Genomic DNA, 27615 nt, shown 5'->3' with positions numbered 1-27615 from the left:
AAGATTCATGTAATGCCGGTGGAGCCAGAGCGTGTCTGTTCACGTCTAGTCTAGTCCTCCAACCCCGCACCCGCCGGTAGAATTCCGGGATTCGGCACCGTTCCAGGCTCGGACGGAAAGGCGAACGGCGTCAAGGTGGAGGAGGAAGTTAAACGGGAGGTGCAGCTTTGGGGTGCTTCTATCTTCTTTGTGCTCTTCGGAATTATTATATTCAATTCAAGTTGGGAGGATCGCATTCGCATCGGTATTTTAATTTTTTCTTTTTTGGTAGAACATCGGTACCTTTTTCGCTGCGCTGCATTCTTTCTTTTCTTTTTTTGTTTTGATTTATTGTACCGACCGCCTTAAGTTGTAATTAGAGATGGGATTCTCCTCCTGCTTGAGCATGATGGGCTATGTTTCTTATGGATTTGTACGCGATAATAAGTCTCTTCATCTGAGAGAGCCCTCATCAGTGGGAGGAGGACGACTCCGTTGGTGGCGAAAACGTGGAAGCAGTGGACCAAACTTGGTCGACTCCAGCATGCCTTTTATGCTCAAGTCTCCAGTAGGAAGAAGGCTTGTCGCGTCTGCCCTTGAACCTCAGGAGGAGTTCTCAGGAAGAACAAGCCCAAATGAGGTAATCACGTCTCTCTCTGTCTGTGTCTCTTTAACTCTTTGCTAGGTTTTCTGGATTTTGTTTCTTATAATTCAAGAAAACGGAAAAAAGAAAGAAAGAGAGAGAAACGATGGAGAATATTATGAATTATGGAGCGCTTGTTAGGCATCATTGTTGGCTTTGTGTTTTTGTTTCTATACAAATTAGTGAAATTATCACTTGGAGATTGTTGTTGAAGATAGCTTTTGTACAGAACTTGTGCTATCCCTTGCTTTTGTTTTCACTCTTTTTACAGAGCAATAAATCTCAAAAGCACAAAAGATTTTTTTTTCTCAAACAATTTGAAAAGACAAAAAGGTTTCACCATACATGTTGTTCAGTCTAGTTCATTTTTGTTCTTGGATTTTTGTAAACAAAAGGAGAAAACTGAAGCATTACCAAATAGGCCCACATCTTTCTATTTTCAAGTCTGTCTGCAATGTCTATGCATTAGAAACTAAACTGCTGTTTCTGATCATATGAAGCCTGACCGATTGCAACATCTATTGTTGCTGTTGCTTTTACTGTGCGGAATTCATCCATTAGTGAAGAGACAATCTATGAATACCCTTCTTGTTTGAATAAGGGCCTAGAATTTTGAACTACTAATGTGTCATGACAATTGATATTTTGGGCTACTCTCAGAACCTAATGAGTTTTCCTCTTGTTGTTTGGTGTCATGGTGTCAACATTTCCCAGATATCTATTCTAATCGGTGTATTGTTGATGTGGATCCAGACTGTCCGAGATCATAATTAAGCTTAAGGATTATTGATTTTAAAGAATCACCACTAGTTTTGGATCTCAGGAAAATTTAGCTGGCTTATTTTTCTATTTTTGAGCTGTGCTCGACTTATAAAGGAGCTAAGCCACGAGGAAGGTTAACAAAGAATTGGTGCTTAATTGCTGAACTTACTAGAGGATCATTTTGTAATGGTTTTCTGCCTATCTTGGGACTAAGTTTCTGTATCAACTCTATAGTAACCATATGTTTTGCGCTGCATCCATCAAGGATATGATTGCACTATACTCCATTTATGACAAATGAAGTGGTAATTCCCTACAAGGGCAAGTTATTGAGCTTGCTAAGGTCAAATGTTAGGACCTGCTTCTCTCTCCACCTGCTGAACATGATGGTGTCAGGATTATTTGAATTATTTCTGGTATTGTACTTAATTCTGATGACTTAGATAATCTTTTTGAATATGGAGTTTGATCTAGTCTGTACTTCTGGGTTAATTGTTTGTTAGATCTCTATGTAAACAACATGGATAGTCCATTAGGATTTAAGGTACTTGATGATGATGATAACTTATATTTTGAGATGTTTTCACTTAAGGCCTAAATTTCTGATTATATAAAGTTCAGTCTTTCTCTTTCTAGTTCTCGCATTTAGCCATTTCAAGTCACCTCTGATTTCATCATAGAAGAAAGTTATCCGCTCCATATCTTAAGATGGTTTTCTGCTGTTCACAATGAGCTGCGGTATAAAAAATAGATTGGGCCAGTAACCAATTATTAAGTTATTTCTAGTGCTTGACCATCAGAAAATAATTATTCAATTTTTTGATAGAAATTATTTAACTGATACCAGCAGTATCTCTGAGATGTAAGCAGATGGACTTTCAAGAAAAGGATGCTTTTAGGTATGAAATGGCCAAAATATGTGACAGATAAGGTAAGTGGATGGACCATCAGAAAATAAATTATTCAATTTTCTGATAGAAATTATTTAACTGATACCAGCAGTATCTCTGAGATGTAAGCGGATGGACTTTTCAGAAAATGATGCTTTTAGGTATAAAATGGCCAAAATATGTGACAGATAGGTAAGTGGATGTAAGCTTTATCAAAATGTTTATCGGTTCATGGTTTGTTGGAAAACATATGACTGAATTTTTACTATCTTCACAATGGAATCTCATTCATAGATGGAATTTCCCTTAGGTACTAATTCACCACCATTTTTTCCCTGCTTTGTGCTTGCAAAGTTTTTTACATATCTGCTCATACACCAGTCAATTCTAGAAATGCTGCCTCTTTTCTTTTTCCTTTACTTGAATCTGAGCAGATGACAAAACAATAAGCTTCATCGTGCTGGCTTGTAGTCAGCTGCACGGAACCAAGTTTGCATTTGGTTCTTGTCCAACACCAAATCCTTTATAAGAATGCCTTTATATTAGGACAGAAGTAGATAGTTGCAAGCAAAAGTTGCTTTCTCATGCAGAAGTAGTTCATAAAAGCATAAAATGTGCATGTATTTCCAGTGGATTTGTTTATTATTGATTTATTTGTATTGTTATCTAGTTTATTTCAGTAGATGGTTTTTCTTATGTCTCTTGAGATGAGTTACTTATATATTTATGTTCATATCAAGTGAAGACAAGGTTGAGTAAGCCTGATTGTGCATGAACTTCAATGAAGGGAGAAAAATTTATCATAAATGATATGATGGTTATTTTTCTTTGTTAAAGGTGAGGAAGGAGATACAAAGGTGTTATGAACTTGTACACAAGCTTGGGAGGGGAGTAGTTTATCTGGGTTCTTCCAGAGTAAAATCAGACCATTCACATTACCAGCAAGCAGCAGAATTGGCCAGAGAGGCAAGTTAGTCACATTCTAATAGTTTTTGTCCCATGCCGTACTTGGTGGAAGTACTAATTTGACATGGATTCCTATAAATTATCATGATCCAAAGGCAGTATTAAAGTAATAGGCATACCAATGCATTTACAATCATTAAAACTATCATCATTTGTTATTCATAACCATTGTTGACATTGTTTTGTTAATGTCCTTGTTGTCATCAGCATCATCGTTATCATCATCACTATTACTTATTGTTGTCGTGGTTGAAAGTATACTTTTCACATCTTATAGGAAATGTGTTATGACTTATGAGCATTACGCATAAAAGTCAATAACAAGTTTAGTGTTAGCAACACAGCATGTTTGGGAAGAATGTTAATTATTGATAAAATCAACTTAGGAAATTTAGATAAGAGACAGATCATTGAGTTCAAACTAAAAAATGACAAATTCCAAATTCTACTAAGTACTAACCTTTGCACTGAAATATACATGTTTTTTTGTGGAGGTTTATTATACATATGAGCTCATTGCTCTCTACTTATCTCATAAACGAAGAAGTCAAGCATTTTTTTTTTTGAAGTAAATAGAACTGATATATCAGGATCAATAGATTCATGTGTAAACTAATTACCATATCAAAGTTAATTCAATAGGAAATCATTGCATTTAGCATGCATGGCATGTTCCAAACAAGCAGAACCAGAGAAATGATTGAATGAATGTAATAAAATTCATGAATTTAGCATCCATTTTAACTCCTAATCCCCTTCTTTCCTTAAAGGATATACAAATTCATCCTAAGCCCCTTTTCTCCTGCAAAGGATATATAAAATCATCATAGGATCCTGTTTCTATAAAAAATGAACAACATTCAGCGTCCATGCAGTCAAATTACAAACTGTTTTAGTGTCTAAAAGCCTATGAACAGAAAATAGTGGAGAAAACCAGCAAGTCTATAGTATTTGTGACGATATTGTGATATCTAAAATATCAAGATGGAAGAATCAAGAACGCTTGCTGGTTTACTGCTGGTCTAAAAGCTTGACCATGCATTTACTGCAGGTCAACAGGTGAAAATTAATCATAATGAAGATGATTGTGTCACAAAATTGTCCAACTTCAACAAGTTGTCTCGTGATGGGGCTCCATATCAAGTACATCATGAGAGTAGGGTGATTAAGTTAATCAGCCTGATCAGGAAAGCCAATCAGATCGATGATGGGATACCGCCATCAAGATGGATCTGTCTGAATATGCAGGAGGACTATAGTCCAAGGAATTTCTTGATTGATTGAACAATGCAAAGTGCATCTTTGAATAAAATGATGTGTTGAAAGAGAAAAAGGTGAAGATGATCGCCTTAAGTTTAATGGGCTAAGCTTTTCCTTAGTGGGAGTGGTTAATGAATTGCAAGCTGAAGGGCAAACCCAATGTCAGATAAGGACACAAAAAGTTGAGTGCATAATTTATGCCCTTCAAGTACATCTAGTGCTTGTACCAATGCCTCCATAATTTTCAGAAAGGCAGCAAACCTATAGATGCTTACACAAAGGAGTTTTATCAAGTCATCATTCGGAACCAGTTGATGCAGATCAAGGAGCAGCAGGTGGCCAAATGTATTTGTAAACTACATTAGTTGATCTAGGATGCCCGCAGCTTGCACTCCTTGTGGATTGTTCAAGAGCGCGCACTATTGTGCTATCACCACAAATAAGTAGCAAAGCAATGGCATGTCCCTACACTAAGATACAATTAGAACTTTCAAGGTAATGGACTACAAGAGGCATGTATAGCTGATGTTCGAATAAATCTCAACCTTGTGGTGATAGGATGATCCACCTACACCTGGGCGATCAACAAGCATTAAACTAGTGGAGGGATGGGTTGTATGAAGATTGAATGTAGAAAGGCAGACAATCTTCCAAGGGAGTAGCTCCTAGCTGAGGGCAACAAAGGATTAGATGTTGAAGAGGACATTAGATCAATCTATGATAAAGATCATGGACTCATACCATCTCGAATCACCCGGTATGGGGCATACCGAACTATATTGGGTTGCAATCGGTATAAAACTCATGTCAGTACTGGCCCTATACCATCTTGTACTGCCCCATACCGAGGCATACCAAGATGTATTGAGATACGTACTAAGGTGTATTGAGATACGTACTAACTCGTATCGAGACATACCAGCTCATACCGAGGTGTACCGAGATAAAAAGTGAGCAAATATAGTTCAATGGCTGTTCCGATATGGATTGCGTATTGTATCTTGCTAACTTGTATCGCACTAAATTGGTAACATAGGGGTACGGTACCTGGTACTAAGATTGTGGACCTTGATAAAAATGATGATGCAAAGAATAAAGGAGGGTTAAAGGGAGATATGGGTACGACTATTGCTATTAGAGAGAACCTTCTACTACCAAGTCAATAAACAGCATGTTCTCAGTATCCTAAGCATTCCAGTAAAGGCCGGCAAGTGGACTTACCTTGGAGTTCCTCTATCGGGTGGTAAGCTCTCTAGACAGGATTTCAACCCACTTTTTGATAGAATCAACAAATGACTAGAGGGATGGAAATGGAAGCAACTTGCTTAAGCAGGACGACTTACACTACTTCAGTCTAGTCTATCATCTAGTTATGCTGATCTCATGTCCAATACTGCATTTCCAAAGGCAGTCATGGAGGAACTAGAGAAGCTCTTTAAAGCATTGTTACGGGGACATGAAATGGGTTCTCAGAAGCTTCATTTGATATCTTGGGAGAAAGTTTGCAAGTCTAAAACTCGAGGAGGTCTTGGATTACAGCAACTCAAGCTTCAAAAGGAAGCATGTATGGCAAAAGCAACAGGGAGTCTAATTCTCAGTATAAATTCATTTTGATGCAAAGTTGTGGGAACCAAATCTAATTTCACTGATTGGGACAATTATCAACTCAGAAGAGGAGCTTCACCAATTTGGCAGTCAATATGTTGCGGATCAAAATGGGAAACACAATCTTTCTCTTGGCAAGTAGAAGATGACAAAAATATTAGTGTGCTGCAAGATTCCTGGATTAACAATATTCCCATCAATCGAAGCCCCATGCCATTTAATTCCAACCTATGCAATGACAACCGGAAAGTTTCAGGTTTGATCAATGTGGATGACTTATGGAATCATTAACTTTTGATGCAGTTGTTTACAAGGGATACTTCTGAACAGGTGATGTGCATTCCAATTCCCAAACATATTGCGAAGATAGAATAGTATGGAAATGCGCTGGTTCTACAAATCTGAAAATCAGAGATGCGTATAGTCATTCAAGAGGAATGTGAAGCAGAATTGGCTGGTTGTACTAAGGATTTCAAGTGGATTTGGGAAGTATCAGCAACTCCGAGAGTCGAAATCTATTGGTGGAAAGTAGTCTGGGGCCAACTACCATGCAAAGAATTTTTCGAATCAAGAGGACTTCTCTAGAATCGAAGCACTGAATGCGATATCTGCTAAGGAATTAAAGAATATATTGAACATTGCATTATTACTTCTTCAGTAGCAGTGACCGTGTGGAATGAGTTACGCAAAACGCAAAAATAATGCAGCAATTCCCATATTTAACTCAATGCAGGATCTGATTGATTGCTGTTCGAACAAGCAAGTGGCATATTTTGATATATCATTGATATGTTATGCAGGCTGGATTTTTCGGAATGCAAGAAATGACCGCATCTTGTAAGAGGAAATCAAGTAATCCATATGAAATCAGCCACCATGCCCAATATCTTGCAAAGGAATTTTATGAAGCCATGTCGAGCATCATCCGCACTAGGGTGCCGGCAGCTCAGTGAGCTCAAACCCACAATTCCAGAGATTGGTTACATGGATACCCGCTCCCTGTGGAATCGTAAAGGTGAACTTTGATGCTTTATGGAAGGATGGTGAGGGGGGGTGGGTGGGAATTTGTTATAAGCTATCACAATGGATACATTTTACTTGCAGGAGCAAGAAATTTTAGAGAATCTTCAATTCAGAAGCAGAATTTAGAGCGAGCAGCCTGGGAAGGATTATTAGCAGCCATTAACCAACTTAAATTAACCAGAATATGGTTAGAAGGGGATTCAAGCACCATTATCAATTGGATCATGAAATATCTTAACAGTTTCTCCATAGCTTCAAAGCATCCATTGCTTTGAGATATCATCCATTTTGCTTCTTCATTGGATCTCTTCTTTACAAGCCATGTTTTCAGAGAAGCCAACAAGCCAGCGAATAGACTAGTAAACTTTAGAGTTAATGAAGATTATCAAGCCAATACCATAATCTGCCAAGAGGTGAAGGCCTTGTTATATGCATATGCTTATGGGTCCAGTTCATTAGAAAGTAGATTATTTTAGCTTAATGTAGTCCAATTTGTTCTTTTTTTTTTGATCATTTCCCCAACTTGTACAGAGAAAAAGGAGGACTGCCAAACAATTGTGTTGGGAACACCTTTTGTACTGTCATATCTCAAGAAGTTTTCATAAAACTGAACTTGCCTAAATAAAAACATCTGCAAAATAATATGAGGTAAATGTAGGTAGTAGATTTTGGTTTTTTTTACTATTATGTGAAAGTACTTTGACAATGTTTAGTCTGTTATACATGTCATGGATGCTTGATTTGCTATTGGGTAAGCCATGGCAATACAAACAAACCATGGTTTGTCGTACTGGTATTTGGTATGGGCAGCATACTGACACTCGGTACGCCAAAAAGATCCCATACCGTACTGTACCGTTCCGACACAATACTAGTGTGGCCCCAGTACCGGGTCTAGTATCGAGATGGCAAACCTTGAAATAGACAATTCATGATGGAAGATCGAATATACTTTCTTGGGGGACCGCCAAAAATAGGCAAGAACTATGCGACTAATGGCTAAGATATGTGTTTCAATGTGGCATTCACTCAAATGGGCATAATTTTTAAACTGCTAGTCAACATTGTGCATATAACCAGTTTTTATATTTAGAGCTACTAAGAAGATCACTGACCCTAGGTCTCATCACTAAATTTTATTGTTTCGAGGGTGAACGAGAGACCAAGGGTGGAAAGTTGCCATTTAGGAAATTTGTTTTCACAATTTTGTTGGTGCAATTAGTCTGAATTGTCTTAGAATGTTACAAGTGTATTTCACATTGATTATACCTTCTAGAGATTTTGGAAAGATTCAATATTTAGCTAATTTTGCTAAATTATATGATGATTCACTTTATGAGGTGGCCTAAGGTTAGTTTGAGGGCAAATATGATTTTTATTAATACAATTGTCATGGAGTAGCTTATTCCACCTTTTCTCTACTTTGTTCCTTATGCTTGTTTTCTCTATCATGACCCTGATTCAATCACTAACCGACCTAATGAACGTTAAATGCATGAGAATTCAAAAGAAGATTCATGATATAGGATTCATGGAGTGGGCTTATGTAATTGTCTTGAATCTTGGATACCTCTGGTGTGAAAAATGTAGTTTATAATATATGATATGCAATTTGATTTGATTTTGCACCTTTTTATGTTGAGACAAGATTCAAGATTTGGCAATATTTTGTTTTGCTAAAGCATTAGATAATGTTTTGATGTGGCTCTTTGGCATAGAATTTGATGTTGAGGATGATAGTGGTATTTTGATGATTAATACAATAATCAAGAGTATGTTACAAGTTAATTCGATACATCATTTATAAGTCTGTCACTCTCAGTACATTAGTATAATAAGATAAAGATGCATTTCATTGTTTATGTGGATGAATCTAACCTTAAGTTGCAGCAAAGTGTGGATTGAGTCGACCCCAAGATTGAGTGAGTCGACCCCGGCACATCAAAAAACTATCTGGCACACTTCTGCAAAAATGGCACGGATGAACAGTAGTTGGGTCGACCCAAGTAAAGAATGAGTCGACCTAATCCTCAAGCCTCAAGAAAACAGTTCTCTGGAAACCCTGAGAGGGTCGACCCAAATGAAACTTGAGTCGACCCCAAGTTAACATGAGTCAACCCAAAGGCAATGACATTCAAAAATAGGTTCTCTGGAAACCCTGAGAGGGTCGACCCAAGTGAAAGTTGAGTCGACCCAACTGAACCTTGAGTCGACCCAAAAAGATGTTGAGTCGACCCAAGTGAAGGAAGGCTGAAATGCAAGGTTCTGTGGTTCTGAGAGGGTCGACCCTAGTAAATGTTGAGTCGACCCAAGTGAAAGTTGGGTCGACCCCAGTAAAAGTTGAGTCGATCCAAGCACGGGCAGAAGCATAACGGCTAGTTCTGCAGAAGTACTTTTTGACCTTCCAACAGTGAGTAATGGCTAGTTTTTGAATTCTAACCATTGGGGCTTGTCCAATGGATGAAGGAAACTATTTAAAGTGACACTATTCATCAGAGGAAATAGACTTTTGCAAAATATCAAAGCTTACACAAGAAAGACAAGTGCCCTAATCTTCTTCATCCAAGTGCTTCATTTAAGAGTCAAAAAGGAAGTGGTTGAGCAGACTCCAAGAGAAATCAAAAGCTCCATCCATCCTTGAAGAGTGAAGCATTCTTGATAAAGAAGAGAGAAGTCTCATCAAGCGATAACTATTCTCTAAACTCTTCCTTGTAGCTTATAAATGTTATATTTGCTCAACTAGGAGCTTCAAGTTTCTTCTTTCTTTTATTAATCACCTTGTAAAGGTTTGTTGGTGAGCCCGTAAAACCAACGGTGTAGGTTTATTGGTGAACCTGTAAAACCAATTGTGAAGGTTCGTTGGTGAGCCCGTAAAACCAACATAGGTTCTTGGTGATCCCGGAAAATCAAAGTGTAAAGATTTTTGGATTGTGAGCCCGGAAAACAATCCAACTGTAATCCGCGGGATTATAGTGAATTTCCAAGGGGTCGCTTGGGGAGTGGACGTAGGTGCTTAGGAGAGCACCGAACCACTATACTTCCTGTGTGTTTGTATTGTGCTTTGTTCTATTTCACTAACTCATCAATTGACATAAGTAAGATAGTAAAAATTAAGAGAAACCAATTCACCCCCCCTCTTGGCTTGTCACCTTGGGCAACAAGTGGTATCAGAGCAAGGTGCTCCTATAGTATTTGTTGATCTCACAATCAAGAGTCAAAGATCATGACAACCCAAGTGGGATGTTCTATGAGTGAGGGGCAATCCACAAATAGACCTCCTCTATTTAATGGCACAAATTACACATACTGGAAAGCTAGGATGAGGATATTCATTCAAGCTCTAGACTATGAATTGTGGTATATTATAACTAGAGGACCTCACACACCCACAATTAGTATAGAGGGCACTATCATACCCAAACCAGAAATGGATTGGAATGAAAGTGATAGAAGACTAGCACAATTAAATGCTAAAGCGATTAATGTACTTTACTGTTCACTAGATGTAAGTGAATTCAATAGAATATCTACATGCATCTCTGCAAAAGAAATTTGGGATAAACCTGAGGTCACACATGAAGGAACTAATCAAGTTAAGGAGTCAAAAATAAACATATTAGTACATAAGTATGAATTGTTTAAAATGGAATCCACTGAGTCCATAACTGAAATGTTTACTCGTTTCACCGAAATCATAAATGGGCTAAAGAGTTTAGGAAAGTCTTATACTAACTCTGAATTGGTGCGAAAAATTCTCAGATCTCTACCAAGAGTTTGGGAGGCCAAGGTAACAGCAATTCAGGAAGCAAAGAACCTCAATACACTGCAATTGGAGGAACTTCTAGGATCACTCATGACCCATGAGTTGACCATGAGGCAAAATTCAGAAGATGAAGTCAAGAGAAGAAAGACCATTGCCCTAAAGTCTACCACTCCAAAACAAGAAACTGAGTCGGAAGAATCTGATGATGATGAATTTGATGAAGAAGGAATGGCTATGCTTGGAAGAAAATTCAGAAAATTTATGAGAGGTAAGAAGAGATTTCATAAAAAGAAACCCTTCTTCAAAGGTAGCTCAAGCAAAGAAAAGGGTAAGGACAAAGAAAAGGAAAAGAAAACACCTATTTGTTATGAGTGTAATAAGCCCGGGCATTATAAGATAGATTGCCCGGAATTAAAGTGGATGGCAAGAAAACTTAAAAAGAACTTCATGGCTGAATGGAGTGAAAGTGAGGAGTCAAGTTCGGAAGAGGAAGATCATCAAGAGACGGCCCAAATATGCCATATAGCCAATGACGATGAGGTAGATTCTGAACTTGAATGTGATTTTACTATTGATGAATTACATGATGTATTTTTAGAACTCATGGAAGAACACAAAAAACTCATCAATAAAAATAAAGTTCTAAAAGAAGAAAATCAATCTTTTATCAAAGATAAGCTGAAACTATTTCATAACTATGAAACATTAAGTAGGAGACTTATAGATGAAACCAAGAATCTAATTGCTGAAAATGTCAAGTTAAAAGAAGATGCTGAAAAATATAAATCCTTAGTAGACAAGTTTACACTTAGCTCAACCAAATTAAATATGATTCTTGATAGTCAAAAAGCTGTATATGATAAGGCTGGATTAGGATATAAAACAAATAGGAAACAAAAATACTTAAAGAACATATTTGTAAAAGCTAAAAATGAATATATTACTTGTCATTGTTGCAATAAATTAGGACATAAGGCATATGAATGTAACTATAGAAAGTCTAGCCACAACAAATTGAGTAATAATTATAAGCTTAAATTCAAGAAAGTTTGGGTTCCAAAAGGAACATCAAGTACTAACCCTAAAGGATCCAACATAGTTTGGGTACCTAAAGCTCATTCTTGATCTTGATTGCAGGGGTGTCTTGCAGCTAATAAGGTGGATAAACGATGGTATCTAGATAGCGGCTGTTCAAGACACATGACCGGTGACGTAGACCAATTTGTCACTTTGGAGTCTAAGAAGGGTGGAGTAGTAACCTATGGAGACAATGGAAAAGGGTATATCATTGGAAAGGGTAAAATTTTCTTTACTCGATCTACCTTCATAGAAAATGTCTTATTAGTTAATGGTTTGAAACATAACCTACTTAGCATAAGTCAATTTTGTGATAAAGGATTTAAAGTCACATTTGAAGCATCAGTATGCATAATCACAAATCCTAAAGATAATAGCATTGTACTTATAGGACAAAGGCAAAGAAATATCTACATGGTAGATCTTCATGAATTAGGCAAGAAAAATGGATTATGTTTAATTACCAATGAAGAAAAGAAAAATGAAACAAGTTGGCTTTGGCATCGTAGACTAGGACATGCTAGTATGGAATTGATATCAAAACTAGTCAAGAAGGAATTAATAAAAGATGTGCCAAAATTGATCTTTGAAAAGGACAAAATTTGTGGACCATGCTCATTAGGAAAACAAACAAAATCATCCTTCAAATCAAAGAATATAGTATCAACAACTAGGCCTTTTGAACTCATACATATGGATCTATTTGGACCCACTAGAACTGCGAGTCTAGGAGGGAAGAAGTATGGACTAGTTATGGTAGATGATTTTTCAAGATATACATGGGTTTCATTTTTGTCACATAAGAATAAAGCATTTTCAGCATTCTTGAAATATTATAATAATATCATAAATGAAAAGAAGCTCACCTTAATAGCAATTCGAAGTGATCATGGAACTGAATTTGAAAATCAACACTTTGAAGAATTTTGTAATGAAAATGGTATCTCACATCAATTTTCAGCACCTAGAACGCCTCAACAAAATGGGGTTGTTGAAAGGAAAAATAGGACCTTGGCAGAAATGGCACGTACGATGTTGTGCGAGTCAAATCTTTCAAAGTACTTTTGGGCTGAAGCTATAAGCACTGCTTGCCATATTCTAAATTGGGTTTTAATACGACCTATAACCAAGAAAACTCCTTATGAACTTTGTAAGAATAAGAAACCAACCGCTAAATATCTTAGAGTATTTGGATGTAGATGTTTCATTTTAAACAATGGCAAGGAGGATCTAAGTAAATTTGATGCCAAGTCAGATGAAGGTATCTTCTTAGGATACTCCACATCTAGCAGGGCATACAGAGTGTTTAATAAAAGAACTCTTGTAGTCGAAGAGTCAGTTAATATCATATTTGATGAGTCTGATAGTGAGTCTGCTAGGAAAGAAGATATCCTTGATGATGATGCAGGAATTATTAACTTTGAAAATTGAATCTTGATGACGTGCCAAATCAAGATAAGGAAAATGATCGCGTGCCACCACAATCTCAAGACTTGCCAAAGAAATGGAGGTATGCATATGGACATCTTAAAGACTTAATCATTGGTGATCCATCTCAAGGGGTAAGAACTCGATCCTCTCTTAGAAATTTAAATGATTATCTTGCTTTTGTTTCATAGTTAGAACCTAAGACTTATGAAGAAGCTGAAAAAGATACCAATTGGATAAATGCTATGCAAGAAGAATTAAATCAATTCAAAAGAAGTAATGTATGGACATTAACTGAGAGACCAAAGCATAACTCTGTAATTGGAACAAAATGGATCTTTAGAAATAAATTAGATGAAAATGGGGTAGTTATAAGAAATAAAGCTAGACTTGTAGCTAAGGGATACAATCAAGAAGAAGGAATAGATTTTGATGAAACATTTGCTCCCGTAGCTAGATTAGAGGCTATTAGATTACTTCTAGCTTTTGCATGTTTCATGGATTTCAAATTGTATCAAATGGATGTAAAAAGTGCATTCTTAAACGGTTTTATAGAGGAAGAAGTATATGTAGAGCAACCTCCTGGTTTTGAGAATCATGAATTGCCAAATCATGTGTTTAGACTACATAAGGCATTATATGGATTGAAGCAAGCACCTAGGGCTTGGTATGATCGATTAAGCAAATTTCTACTAAATAATGACTTTAGTAGAGGAAATGTAGATAAACCACTTTTTCTCAAAAGAAAAGACGAAAACCTACTAGTGGTACAAATATATGTAGATGACATAATCTTTGGTGCCACAAATGATAATCTTTGCAAAGAGTTTGCTAATTTAATGCACGGAGAATTCGAGATGAGTTTGATGGGAGAACTAAGTTTCTTTCTCGGATTACAAATCAAACAAACTAAAGAAGGTATCTTCATTTATCAAACTAAGTATGCAAAGGAAATATTAAAGAAGTTTGGGAATGAAAATCACAAGGGAGTAGGCACTCCAATGAATCCTACTAGTAAGCTAGACAAAGATGAGAAAGGAAAGAGTATTGATATTACGCTTTATAGAAGATTAATTGGATCCTTGCTCTACCTTACTGCTAGTAGACCAGACATCGTGTTTAGTGTAGGAATATGTGCTAGATACCAATCAGATCCTAAGGAGTCACATTTAAGTGCTGTTAAAAGAATCCTTAGATATTTAAGAGGAACTACAAACATAGGATTATGGTACTCGAGAGACTCCTATCTAGATTTGCTTGCCTACTCAGATGCTGATTTTGCTGGATGCAAATTAAATAGGAAGAGCACTAGTGGAACATGTCAATTTTTAGGAAATAACTTAGTATCATGGTTTAGCAAAAAGCAGAATTCAGTAGCACTGTCGACGGCTGAAGCTGAATATATAGCTGCCGACAGTTGTTGTGCTCAAGTACTATGGCTTAAGCAACAACTAGAGGACTATGGAGTTAAACTAGATAACATTCCTATAAAGTATGATAATACTAGTGCCATCAACCTTACTAAAAATTCGGTTCAGCACTCTAAAGCCAAATACATTGAAATAAGATATTATTTTATTAGAGATCATATGCAAAATGGAAACATATGTATTGAGCATGTATGTACTGAGAAACAATTAGCTGACATATTCGCAAAACCTTTGAGTGAAGATAGATTTTGCACGCTTAGGAGGGAATTAGGCATATGTGATCCTTTTTATTGAGGAGATATAAAAGGGAGCAAGTAGTCTCATGATACACTCCTCCCATTTCTAAAAATCCATGAAACATTAGTCAAACTAGTCATCTATAGATTCTTTACTCATGTATCATTGTCCCAGTAAGAATTTGTAAGGATTGGAAGAAAGAAAAAATTTTAAAAGGGAAAAGGAAGAGAAAGAAAGATTTCTGAACTTGGGTCGACCCAACCCAGAATAGGGTCGACCCAATGTTGAGTCGACCCAAGAAAAATCGAGGGTCGACCTAACGACAGGACCCCACTGTTAAAAGGGGGACCCGTGAGCAGTCTAGGGCACTGTTTTCACTTTATCCTCTTCCGAAAACCCTATTTCCCACTCTCAAATCTCCTCCAATCATCTCCAAACAGTAGATTACATCAAGATCTTGAAGAAATGGGACCCAAGGGAGCCGTAGCCAAGCGATCCGGGAGGGTTTCACGGATCACCCGTGCGGATAGGGCTGCTACAGAGCCTTCTACAGTGTCTCCACAAGGTGAGACACGTGTAGAGCCTCCTCCTCCCTCCCCTTCAGTCCAACTTGCGAAATTTGCGGGAAGACCGGTTACCACGGGGAGAAGGATCCACTCCGAGTTTTTGGATCAAGAAGGGTTCCGTTTGGGGGAATGGATCCGAAGGCAAGGATGGGAGTATCTTTGCTCCCTAGATGTGGTGATCTACCCAGGATTGGTCCGTGAGTGCTATGCCTTCCTCAAAACTGGAATGGGAGGGCTTATATCTGAAGTTCGAGGAGTAAGGGTTAGGGTTTCCGAAGAGAGTTTAAGTGAGTTGCTTCATCTCCCCTGCGAAGGAGCAACTCCAGAAAAGCCCGAAAACAAGTTAAGAGCCTTGCAGTTGATTCTTGAGAATGAAGACATCGATTATTCTGAAAATGTAATAGCAAGCTCTCTTTCAGCTGAAATGAGGTTGTTGCACAACTTTATAGGTCGGATTTTATTTCCGAAGAGCGGGAGATTTGATCTCATTTCTGAGCGAGATCTGGTTGTCATGGAGCACATTATTCAGGGCATTCTCCTGAATCTCCCGGCTATGATACTCAGGCAGATGAGAAAGGTTATATGCAACTCCAGAATCTCCCTGCCTTATGGTATGATACTCACCCTGATCTTCCGACAGCATGATATATCTGTAGAGGGAGAGATCTCCAGGCATCTACTATTCACTGACACATACACTGCACGATCCCTTATTCGCATGGGTTATGAGAAGGTGAACGGGCAGTGGGTACGCGCTGGAGCTGGGATTCTGGGTGATGCACCAGAGGGTGATGCACCAGAGATTGGAGACCCCATCCCTGAGGATGAGGAGCCTACGGATCATCCTACAGCACCTTCCGAGGCTGGACCTTCGTCATCTGTTCCGGCGGGATACACAGATAAGTTTTGGAGTAGGATGACTGAGCTTATGTTAGCTCGGGCGAGCACTATCACTGATGGACTGACGAGCAGACTGGATATTATGATTGCTGAGATCATCGATCTTAGAGAGCAGATAGGAGCTCTACGGAGAGAGAGAGGTTCATGGACCATCTGTGCCCCAGGCAGCTGAGTCAGAGATTTCGGCACAGAGTCATCCAGCTCACCGAGCTCCACGCCAGACTCAGTCCCATCAGGCTCGACCTCCCCTCGCCACTTATGCTAGAAGGATGAGGACTAGATCACAGCCATTAGATACCCCCTAGGCTGATACTAGCATTCTGATTAGAGCCTAGGATATGTATCTAGTTCTCATATGTATTTTGTGTTGATCATGTACTTTGTACTTTGATTGAGGAACATTGTATTTGTTTTGTTTTGGCATTATTGTACTACAATGTTCCATTTTGATCAATGAAACTGAAATGTTTGTTAATTATTGTGTCTATTCCCATGCACTTATTTGATGATAACAAAAAGGGGGAGAAGCAAGGAAAGAGAAATAAGTTGACAAACAAGTTGAAATTTATAATAGGAAAGGATATACATTTAAGGGGGAGCAATTTGTAACAATGAAAATGTTAAAGTCTAAAATTTAAATCGAATTTCAGAATTTGGCACATAGAGTTTCAGAATTTGGCACATAGAGTTTCAGAATTTGGCACATACCTTTCACACCTCGATACATAATCTGAAACTCATGCTTTATCTCAAATTTTTGAAGTTTCATCCTTAATGAAATATAAAAAAAGGGGGAGTAATTCAAAAGGTCAGATTGGAAACATTTGGATGAAATAGGGGGAGACTTTACTCTCAAATTTGAAAAGCTGAAATTCAGCAACTTGAGCCCTTTTTAAAACTAATTTTAAGATAAGTATCAATAGGCTCATACTCTATATTTTGTAATCATCAAAAAGGGGGAGATTGAGGATGATAGTGGTATTTTGATGATTAATACAATAATCAAGAGTATGTTACAAGTTAATTCGATACATCATTTATAAGTCTGTCACTCTCAGTACATTAGTATAATAAGATAAAGATGCATTTCATTGTTTATATGGATGAATCTAACCTTAAGTTGCAGCAAAGTGTGGATTGAGTCGACCCCAAGATTGATTGAGTCGACCCCGGCATATCAAGAAACTATCTGGCACACTTCTGCAAAAATGGTACGGATGAACAGTAGTTGGGTCGACCCAAGTAAAGAATGAGTCGATCCAATCCTCAAGCCTCAAGAAAACAGTTCTCTGGAAACCCTGAGAGGGTCGACCCAAATGAAACTTGAGTCGACCCAAACTTGAGTCGACCCCAAGTTAACATGAGTCGACCCAAAGGCAATGACATTCAAAAATAGGTTCTCTGGAAATCCTGAGAGGGTCGACCCAAGTGAAAGTTGAGTCGACCCAACTGAACCTTGAGTCGATCCAAAAAGATGTTGAGTCGACCCAAATGAAGGAAGGCTGAAATGCAAGGTTCTGTGGTTCTGAGAGGGTCGACCCTAGTAAATGTTGAGTCGACCCAAGTGAAAGTTGGGTCGACCCCAGTAAAAGTTGAGTCGACCCAAGCACGGGCAAAAGCATAACAGCTAGTTCTGCAGAAGTACTTTTTGACCTTCCAATAGTGAGTAACGGCTAGTTTTTGAATTCTAACCATTGGGGCTTGTCCAATGGATGAAGAAAACTATTTAAAGTGACACTATTCATCAGAGGAAATAGACTTTTGCAAAATATCAAAGCTTACACAAGAAAGACAAGTGCCCTAATCTTCTTCATCCAAGTGCTTCATTCAAGAGTCAAAAAGGAAGTGGTTGAGCAGACTCCAAGAGAAATCAAAAGCTCCATCCACCCTTGAAGAGTGAAGCATTCTTGACAAAGAAGAGAGAAGTCTCATCAAGCGATAACTATTCTCTAAACTCTTCCTTGTAGCTTATAAATGTTATATTTGCTCAACTAGGAGCTTCAAGTTTCTTCTTTCTTTTATTAATCAACTTGTAAAGGTTTGTTGGTGAGCCCGTAAAACCAACGGTGTAGGTTTATTGGTGAACCCGTAAAACCAATTGTGAAGGTTCGTTGGTGAGCCCGTAAAACCAACATAGGTTCTTGGTGATCCCGGAAAACCAAAGTGTAAAGATTTTTGGATTGTGAGCCCGGAAAACAATCCAACTGTAATCCGCGGAATTATAGTGAATTTCCGAGGGGTCGCTTGGGGAGTGGACGTAGGTGCTTAGGAGAGCACCGAACCACTATACTTCCTGTGTGTTTGTATTGTGCTTTGTTCTATTTCACTAACTCATCAATTGACATAAGTAAGATAGTAAAAATTAAGAGAAACCAATTCACCCCCCCTCTTGGCTTGTCACCTTGGGCAACAGATGTAATAGACAGTACTTAAATTCATAGAGCCAACTTAAGGTATGTGTGATAAGGTTTGCCAATTACTTGAAGGCAATGATAGTATAATGGTTAAGTGTCATGTATTCTATCTCATGTGAATTGTCATATGCATGGTTTTGTAATCATAATTGTAAATCTCTTGCATAGGTATGAATTGTAATCTGCTAGCTCCTGTGATGCTTGGCATGGTCTAGTTGGTCATAGTACCTGTTGGATGCGCCTTATGCTGCATCAAAAATATTCAATTTTCTTTCCTTGAAAGGGGTCCACATAAGTCTCACCACTACCTTTGAAAATATTTGTAAAATAAGTGGAGTGATCTATACAGCTTATCAAATAAACCTCTACCATAGGCAAGAATTTAAGTTTCTACTAAAAAACAAATATCTTCAAGTTATCATACAAATCAAATTATTGTTGAAGGGTCCAAATGTGTTCATTGAATAAAATTAGAATTTTGAATAAGAAACTATATATTACAAGAGGATCAAAGCATATGGCTTCAAAGAAGAGTTCGAATAATTCACATTAAACAATAAGTTGAATGATTTTCAAAGGTTTGGGCGAAGATTCATTGAAACAATTATGAACATACCAAAAATCAGAATGCTCTAATGAGGATTAAACTTTGATGAGAAATGCTAGGAAGCCATGACATGTCTTCCCATGCTATTATGCCTCACCTCTAATTAGCTAATTGGGTGGAATAAAGGGAGAAAACGCTTCCTCTATTTTCTATAAACAACAAAATAAATAAGATTACTCTTGTCTTCTCCTTTTGCTCTCCTCCAAGCTTGTCCTAGTTTCCCTTCTTTAAAAATAGAGGAAATCGTTTTGGAGCTTCATCTTGAGATGCTTCAACCTGAAATTAACTATTGAGGGCAAGGTTCGTTGAATTGGTATTGGGGGTCATATTAGCCGGCAATTAGTTTAATACGGTATGGATCCTTACCATGCTGTTCCAAGACGTACCGAAATAGGGAGGAGAGGGAGAAGAGGAGAGGGCGAGGGGAGGGAGAAGAGAGAGGCTCGTGCTGACTTTGGATGATACTCGACATTTGAGATTGTGGCTTGGGTAGTGCGGATTTGGTGGCAAAGGAGGCTGTGGACGATAAAGAAGAACTAGGGACCACGGATTTGGCAGCGAAGAAGGCTGTGGATGATGGAGAAGTGATAAGTGCTTAATAATTTATAATTTAGTTATCTTTCTATAGCACTTATCAATGTTTTTAAACTGATAAATACATATTTTACCATGAAATTGAATAAACATTGAATTAAATTTAAATTATGGTAAGAGGTAAATAATTCTTTTCTTAAACCAGATTCTGAACTTGTCTCTCTCTTGATTGCAATCTTTAATGAAAACTATAGAAAAACATATAAGGAGATTGTGTTGACCCGGCTAAGGTTATAATTAAATGGGCTTTGGTCTTGATTAGATTAAAAGTTATAATTGTATAGGAAAATATTTGATTAACCCTCTTATTAAGTCACGATCCTGCTTTTAGCCCTGTTGAGTCCAGTCTGAAGCAGTTTAGCAAGAATTAAATTTAAATAACATTGGGCTCGAGAACAAGTTCAAGCAAATCAACGATCATGACCCATCTCAAATCCAAAGCCAATTTCCAACCAATTTCGTACCTACCTTCGTGTAAAATTCATAATTTTAAAATTAAAAAAAATAAAATATCCACAGTAATTTGGAGAAAAATTGCTGGAATCGCTGTTCATATGAACAGTGTTCCGTGAAAACACTGTTCATATGAACAGTGTTAGGAAAAAAAAAAACTCATTCACTGTTCATCTCCTTCCTCCCGCAGAGCATCTCGGCCGTCCACCTTCCACTGCGTCTTCCCGTCGATCCCGCGGCCGTCCACCTTCCACGACGTCCTCCCGTCGATCCCGCGGCCAGTCTCTCTTCCTAGCCGTCCGTGATCAGCCATCCACGGAGCATCCGAAGCCACCGATCCAACCACCTTCTTCTTCAGCTCTCCCGCATCCACACCGAATCTCCTCCGCAATCATCGTCGATCCAGCCACCAGCTTCCGAATCCCAGAGATGGCGTAGCGACTCCTCCGGATTCCTAGCTCCAAGCGTGATCGGCTTGTCCCAGCATCCTCGGGTGTCCGCCATCAGCCGCGTGCAGCTAGCGATCATCAATCTCCCAGCGTATCCTCCTCTTCCGTGATCCAATCTCTCCGTAATTCGCCCGGAATGCATCCGTTGGATCCTCCAGCCATCCGTCAAGGAAGCCGCAGCAGCCTGTGAGCCAAACTCTTCCGCGTCCGAGCTTCACGGATCACGCCTATTTCCAGCCATCACCCGCATGCAACAGCGTCCATAATCCAGCCTCCGCGAGATCAAAGACCGCAGACCACGCCCTCCTCTCTGGGAATCGACCGCTGGGTTTTCAGCGATCTATAAGAGGAAGACGGAAGAGAAGAAAAAGGGGGGAGCTCGGTTGAGAAAAAAAAACCGGGGAGACCCCTGTTTCGGTGAAGAAAAGAAGCCACCAGCCGAGAGAAAAGAGAGAAAAAGAAATAAAAAAAGAGAAAAAGGGGAGGAAAGAGAATAGTTTTGATATTTTGGGAATAATGGGAGTTGATCAATTTCATTTGAAGATGGGAGGTTGTCCGGAAGCCATGCTTGGCTAAACATCCAATCTAGGGCTGGATGAAGCCCTAGCAATGTATCAGGGCATTGTGGTTCTTATTTTTTTTATTATTTTGGAGCTTATTTAAATTCTTATCTTCAATGAAATATTTCTTTTATGATGTTTAAACCTTGAGCATGCCATTTACTATTCGTGTTTGCTAAAGTAGTCTAAGATAATCCATGCCTAGGAAGATGAGGTGTGCTGCACCCTAGATTAGCATACTTAGGTAGACACTTCATGCTATACCGAAGATGGATTTTCCTAAAACTCTTTATGTTTTTATTTTAAAAGGCTTGTAGCCAATTTGCATGCCTCTCCAAAAGATAAAAATTAAGAACACAATCCCTAATGCCATGCTACGCGGTGGATTCCAAACCCTAGATCCATCTACTTTGATAAATTCTAATTCGCACTCATAGTTTAATTTAGTTAAATTAAGTTAGCAAATTCTTCTTCTTGATTTACTTTTAAAAAAAAATAACTTATTCTACAATCCCTGTAGACCGACACCCGTAATCACTATCCTACAGGATACGTGCTATTGCGTGGTTTATTTTTGAAATTGAAAGAACCGATCAAGAAGTTTCGGGGAGCATGGATTTAGTGGTGGAGGCCTAGGGAGCGTTGATGCAACAATAAAGGAGGCCATGGAAGATGGAGAAAGCTTGAGGAGTGCGGATCTGGTGGCAGAACATGCCATGGATGATGGAAACATGGAGAGAGAGGGCTGAGAAGGGGAGGAAGGTAGAGAGAGAGGGAGGGAGAGGGAGAAGGGGGAGAGGAGGAAGGAGGGGGAGGTGGGGAGGAGGGAGAGAGAGGAAGAGAGATAGAGGGCGAGAGAGGACCTCGTGGAGCCCACCATGCTAGATGAAGATGAACCGGGCTCGGATGATGTTTAGGGCTTCGATAGGGGGGTTGAGGGGGCTTGGATGCTTTAAAGAGTGAACGGGGCTCGAAAAGGGCTGAGTTGGGGCTCGGGATAATTTAAAGAGCCTATTGGACAATTTGGTGGTGCCTACCATGACTGTATGATGGATGGTGCTAGAAGAATCCAAGTTGTGGTTGAGAGCTAGTAGTTAACTGCCTTAACTGCAACATCTATTCCTAGGTCGCCAAAACTTGGTGCTTGTGACTCCCCTGTACTTTAACATCCTCATTATTGTTATAGTTATAAATGTTGCTCTCTGTTTTTTGCTCCTAATATATATATATATATACATGCATACACATATACATATATATTATATATATGTCAATGAGTAATTAGTTATGAAAGCCATGGTTTTAATCTTTTTACTCTTCTCTTCTCTTTTGTAGTTCTTCTTGAGGAACCAAGGTGATTGATTGATAAGAGAGGATGGGATTATAACTCTCAAATTATGAAACTGTAATTGTTTTTTCTAATGGTTTTTCTGATAACAACGCCAAATTCTGTTTTCATGAAAAAACAACTCTTAGTTCTATCTCTCTATGTACCTCAGTAACTAGTCTAGCGCAAGTAATGGCATCTTTTTGCAATATTCTTGCATGATTTGGTGGTTCTAAAATGGCCTATCACCATTGTTTTTTGGTTTTGTCTTATTTCCTTAGTTGTTTACACTTTCCTTGTGTTATGAAGCATCTTCATCTTCATTTTCTTTGTCATAAGCCAATAGTGCTCTCTCTTATTCTTAAGTCATGATTTGGTGGGATGGTTCGGTCTAGAAAAGTGGAAGTAGCATTAATGAAGTCAAGGGCTTGGATCATGTGGTACAATCTATACCATGATTATTCAAGCCCTTGTCCAGTTATTTGATGCATCAAAGGTTAATATTTGAAACATTAGAACTACCATATGCTGCAAATTTGTTCATCTATTGGGTTTGTGTCTGTTTAATATTTTGTCAAAGTCCTAGTCCTTAGGTTACTTAGCTCTTATCTTAAGTAACTTAATCTTTAAATTACTTGGCTGTCAAATTACTTAATGTACTAGTTACGTAGGCTCAAATTACAGGTTTCTTAATATTATTATTTACTTGGTCTTTAAGTTAGGGTAGGAGGCTATATTTGCATGATATAGAAAGGCTGGTGGATAGTCCTAAATCATGTATTGTATGCGAGTATGTTGTGAAGAAAACTGTTTCTTACCTCTTATCCCTCTCTATCTATTCTTCTCCCTCTCTAATTTCTTCTTGTCTGCTTTCTTTCTCTCTTTTCTTGATTTCCTCTCCATTAGGCCCATCTATGTGTAAGCAGGCCAACCCCCAAGTGATCCTTTATCAATTTGGTATCAAAGCAAAAGGATCCTAATCTATTAATCTTTTATTTTCCTTGATCTCCTTTTTATTCTACCTTTGACTAGTAATCATTGTGTCAAACTAGTTGAATTTCAAGATTGAGGTTTTTCATCATTGTGCAAGGAAGTTTTGAAGATCTGCAATTAGAAGTCAAGCTATATGATGAACCACATATTAAAGGTCTAGCAGTCGAAAATACGTTAGACAAGATCTGCAATTAGAGATGTTTTGGAGATCCTACAAGTAGCAATCCTTCATACAAGGTTCTTGTAGATAAAGGTGCACCACATCCTAAGGATCTGATCAAGAAGATTGAAGGCTTTAAAGATCCAATTTAGAGAAACTTCTAAACAAGCATGACATGGATTGTGAACTTTCAAGGGTTGTGATTCTATGGCGATACTTTGAAAAATCCTTACTATGTTGATTTCTTAGATTCAACGATGCTTGCCGCTAATCAGATGATTAAAAGCTTCATGAACGATGATCCAAGAGCACCAAAACAAGCGAGCTCACTAGAAAGTTTTGTGTTGGTCTCTATCATCAAATCTTGGAGACTTATAGCTCGATCTAGCATTGAAGTGGCACTAAGATCTTGAGGATGAGATCCATGCAGGATAAGTGTATGCTTATTGAAGTTGTCATCTAGTAACTTGGAGCGTCAATGTAACATATTGAAACATCTAAACAATCATATTTACTTAGTCCTTAAGTAATCCAATTCTTAAGTTATTTTTCGGTCAAATTACTTGATATACAAGTTACCTAGGCCTCAAGTTTCATGTTTCGTGATTTATTAGTTTCTTGGTCCTTTAGTTAGGGTAAGCTATATTTATATGATATGGAAAAGCTAAAGGATAGACCTCAAGTCGCCCATCTATGCATAAGCAGGCCATCTAAGTAATCTTGCATCAAGCATGTTCTTGAAAGATAACTCATGTAACAAGAGGGCAGTTTTGGTATCATGTGCTTACTTATGTTGCAAGTCAAAAGATGCTGTTGCCTTCTCTAAGCAATTTAGACCATGTTGGATTGACCTATTAAAAGAGAAGGAATGATAGCCAAGCACGGCTTCCTAGCATTTCTTAACTTTAATTTTTCACTTAATATCACGTTTTCTCGTAGAGCCTCTCGCAAATTGCAATTATCATTGTTAACACAGGTGAGGTCATTCATATCCTCAAAAGTCTATTCTGACAACTTGGCTAAGGGCCTATAAATGTCGTTATTGGTAATCCATTTTAGGTCACATATGCCACCTAGCCAAAAGCTCCACATCAGTTATTCTGATAAGTCCACTCATATACCACCTCGCTAGGGGACTGGATATATGGTCATTTATAATTCCAAATGTGGCCACATGTACCACCCAGCCAAAGGTACCTCATCGATAATGCAAGTGTGGCCACATATGAGATCCACTTATAATTTGGAATCATGTTATTATTTTTAGATTTAACAGATATTCACAAATTGCATGCCAAAAGTTTATTTGATCAAAATTTTTATTTTACAGATTTGGACCTAGAAATTGTTATCCCAATGAGATTAGAACTTCAAAACAATGCTTTAAATGTTTAGAAAATCTAATAGAGATGTGATTTCAAGTCATAAAACTTAAAAAATTTCAAAACCCACATGGTTTCATGATGTTCAAGTAGGGTCGAAAAATAGTTTCAAAACTAGGTTCAGATTTTCATATAAAAAACCTGGAAAGTTTTTCAGCATTTGTAGGTTTCAAAACAACTTCCATTTGATACAAATACAGAGTTGAAAAATAATTTCAAAACTAAGTTCAGATTTTCATATAAAAAACATGGAATCTTTCTCAGCATTCATAGGTTTCAAAACAACTTCAATTTGATACAAATACAGAGTTGAATTCAAAAACATAAACTTTGGAAGTGATTGTAAGATTTAGAACTTTAAAACGACACGAGTTTGATATTTAGTGGAATACTAAAGGAACTTCTATCTTAAGACACATGGAAGAATTGCTTGTAAAGGAAACTGTAAATTTTTGAAAGGACCCTTGGTTTTAAGAACATCATCATCATCATCATCTTCTTTCTAGGCTAGCTACCCTTCTTCACTCTCTCAAAGCCTATCATCCTTGTCTTCCTATACAACAGTCCACATTATGCTCTATTTACAGGCTTGCAAGTACAATTTGGGGCCCAATAGGTCGGTTTGACTGGTTAGTTTCCTAGGTCGGTTGAGGAGGTTAGCTGCTAGGGTTCATCTCTATTTTAAGCAAATATATGTAATTAGTATCCCCCTTTTGCATTCCATAAAGATACTTAAAACCTCAAATTCCTCAAGATTAAAAAGTTGATTTGCCAACTCTAGTATAAATTCCCAATTTTTGGTGTTGTATCAACATTTCAATTTTTGGTGTTGTATCAACATTTCAATTTTTAAATGTTCAGGTATTTCTCAAATCTCAGGACCTCATAATTTCTATTATAGCCAAATATTGACAATACCCAAAACCCGGCAAGAAAATTTATCTAAGACGACACTAAACAACATTTATTGTTTCAACAAGATGGCTTAGTTCCAGACTTTAACATTCATTTCCATATATGTATTTTTCTGAGTATAGGTTGGGTTATTGCAATATGTCTGTACAAGAAACGTGTCATATGCAGTAGGTGGCTCTTGCTCGACGGAAAGTCACCTAGTTATGTTTGTCTAGTGATCTTTGAGATTGAATATTTCCCATCCCACTAAATGTTGATATCAGTAAGTGCACTATCTATGTGGATAACGTGCTTATGTATGTTCTGGGAAGAGTTACCATGCTTATAAACATCATATGCTTGCTATTAAAAACCACTGGATGTATTAATGTGTCATCCATTATCGCTACAGATTGCAAATCTTTTAGACTGCACCACATGGACAGGTGTTGGTCCTGGTCTCATGGATGCTGCCATTAAAGGTGCTCTTGAAGCAAAGAAGCCAGTTGGTGGATTCAAGATAGCAAGGGAATCAGGTGAATGGACAACCTCAAACTTCCATCCCTATCTCCCTTTGGAAACATACCTTACGTGCAGGTAATTAGTAAAATAACCCTTAATGCAGAATGCCTTTGGATGTAGATTGAAATCTCATTTGTGAAGTCATCAAAGCAGGTTCTTCTCAGCAAGGAAACATGGGTTGGTGGATGCTGCAGTGAGGAACAATCCATCTGACAGGACAGCTGTGGTTGCTTTCCCTGGTGGGATTGGAACCTTAGATGAGGTTTTCGAGATTCTAGCATTGATTCAACTGGAGAGAATTGGGTCTAAACTTCCTATCCCTTTCCTGCTTATAAATTATGATTCTTTTTATTCGAAGCTATTAGATTTCATGGGTGATTGCGAGAAATGGGGAACTGTAGCTAGAGGAGAGGTTGCGTCATTGTGGAAAGTTTGCAATGGGAATCTCGAAGCTTTGGAATACTTGGCAGAGTTTTACAATATCCCTCAAAACAAAATGGATTATGATATTAGAGTTGGTGCTGAGCTGTCGTGACCAATTGAGCCTGAAATCTCAGCTTTTTTTTCTCAAACAAAAGGGGTGTCAACCTGATTGAGTTGACGCAATATCTGCTTGATACTTGGGTGAGTGTTTATTGGATCGGCTGTTCTACTGCTGAATAATGGCTTGTAACACTGACACTGTGTTTATACAAAATCACATCATGAAGAAAGGGACAATTAGATCTCTA

The 27615-nt window shown here is 38.0% G+C and overlaps 1 protein-coding gene across 7 annotated transcripts; it reads left to right on the top strand.

Annotated features, from left to right (window-relative positions):
• LOC103708110 (uncharacterized) lies at positions 1-27615 on the top strand. Of its 7 annotated transcripts, none has more exons than XM_039116359.3 (5): positions 1-244; positions 360-619; positions 3112-3240; positions 26775-26898; positions 27038-27169. In XM_039116359.3, exons 2-5 carry the CDS (start codon positions 362-364, stop codon positions 27079-27081), a joined length of 555 nt encoding a protein of 184 aa, XP_038972287.1. In that variant the 5' UTR covers positions 1-244; positions 360-361; the 3' UTR covers positions 27082-27169. The 7 variants fall into 6 exon arrangements, with proteins under 7 accessions (XP_038972287.1, XP_038972288.1, XP_038972285.1 ...); XM_039116360.3 differs by having other exon boundaries at positions 4-244; positions 27005-27615; XM_039116357.3 differs by having other exon boundaries at positions 6-244; positions 26775-26959; positions 27038-27615.

This window comes from Phoenix dactylifera, chromosome 9 (assembly GCF_051530095.1).
Source record: "Phoenix dactylifera cultivar Ajwa chromosome 9, Ajwa_hap1_PhDact_Kaust_v1.1, whole genome shotgun sequence".
In the NCBI taxonomy this organism is placed as follows: Eukaryota; Viridiplantae; Streptophyta; class Magnoliopsida; order Arecales; family Arecaceae; genus Phoenix; species Phoenix dactylifera.
Note: the sequence above shows the minus strand (reverse complement) of the source record. Positions and strands in the feature narration are given on the sequence as shown.

Excerpts from the sequence above, each read along its gene's own strand:
- LOC103708110 (XM_088704272.2), top strand. The coding sequence starts at position 10,352 with ATGACAACCCAAGTGGGATGTTCTATGAGTGAGGGGCAATCCACAAAT.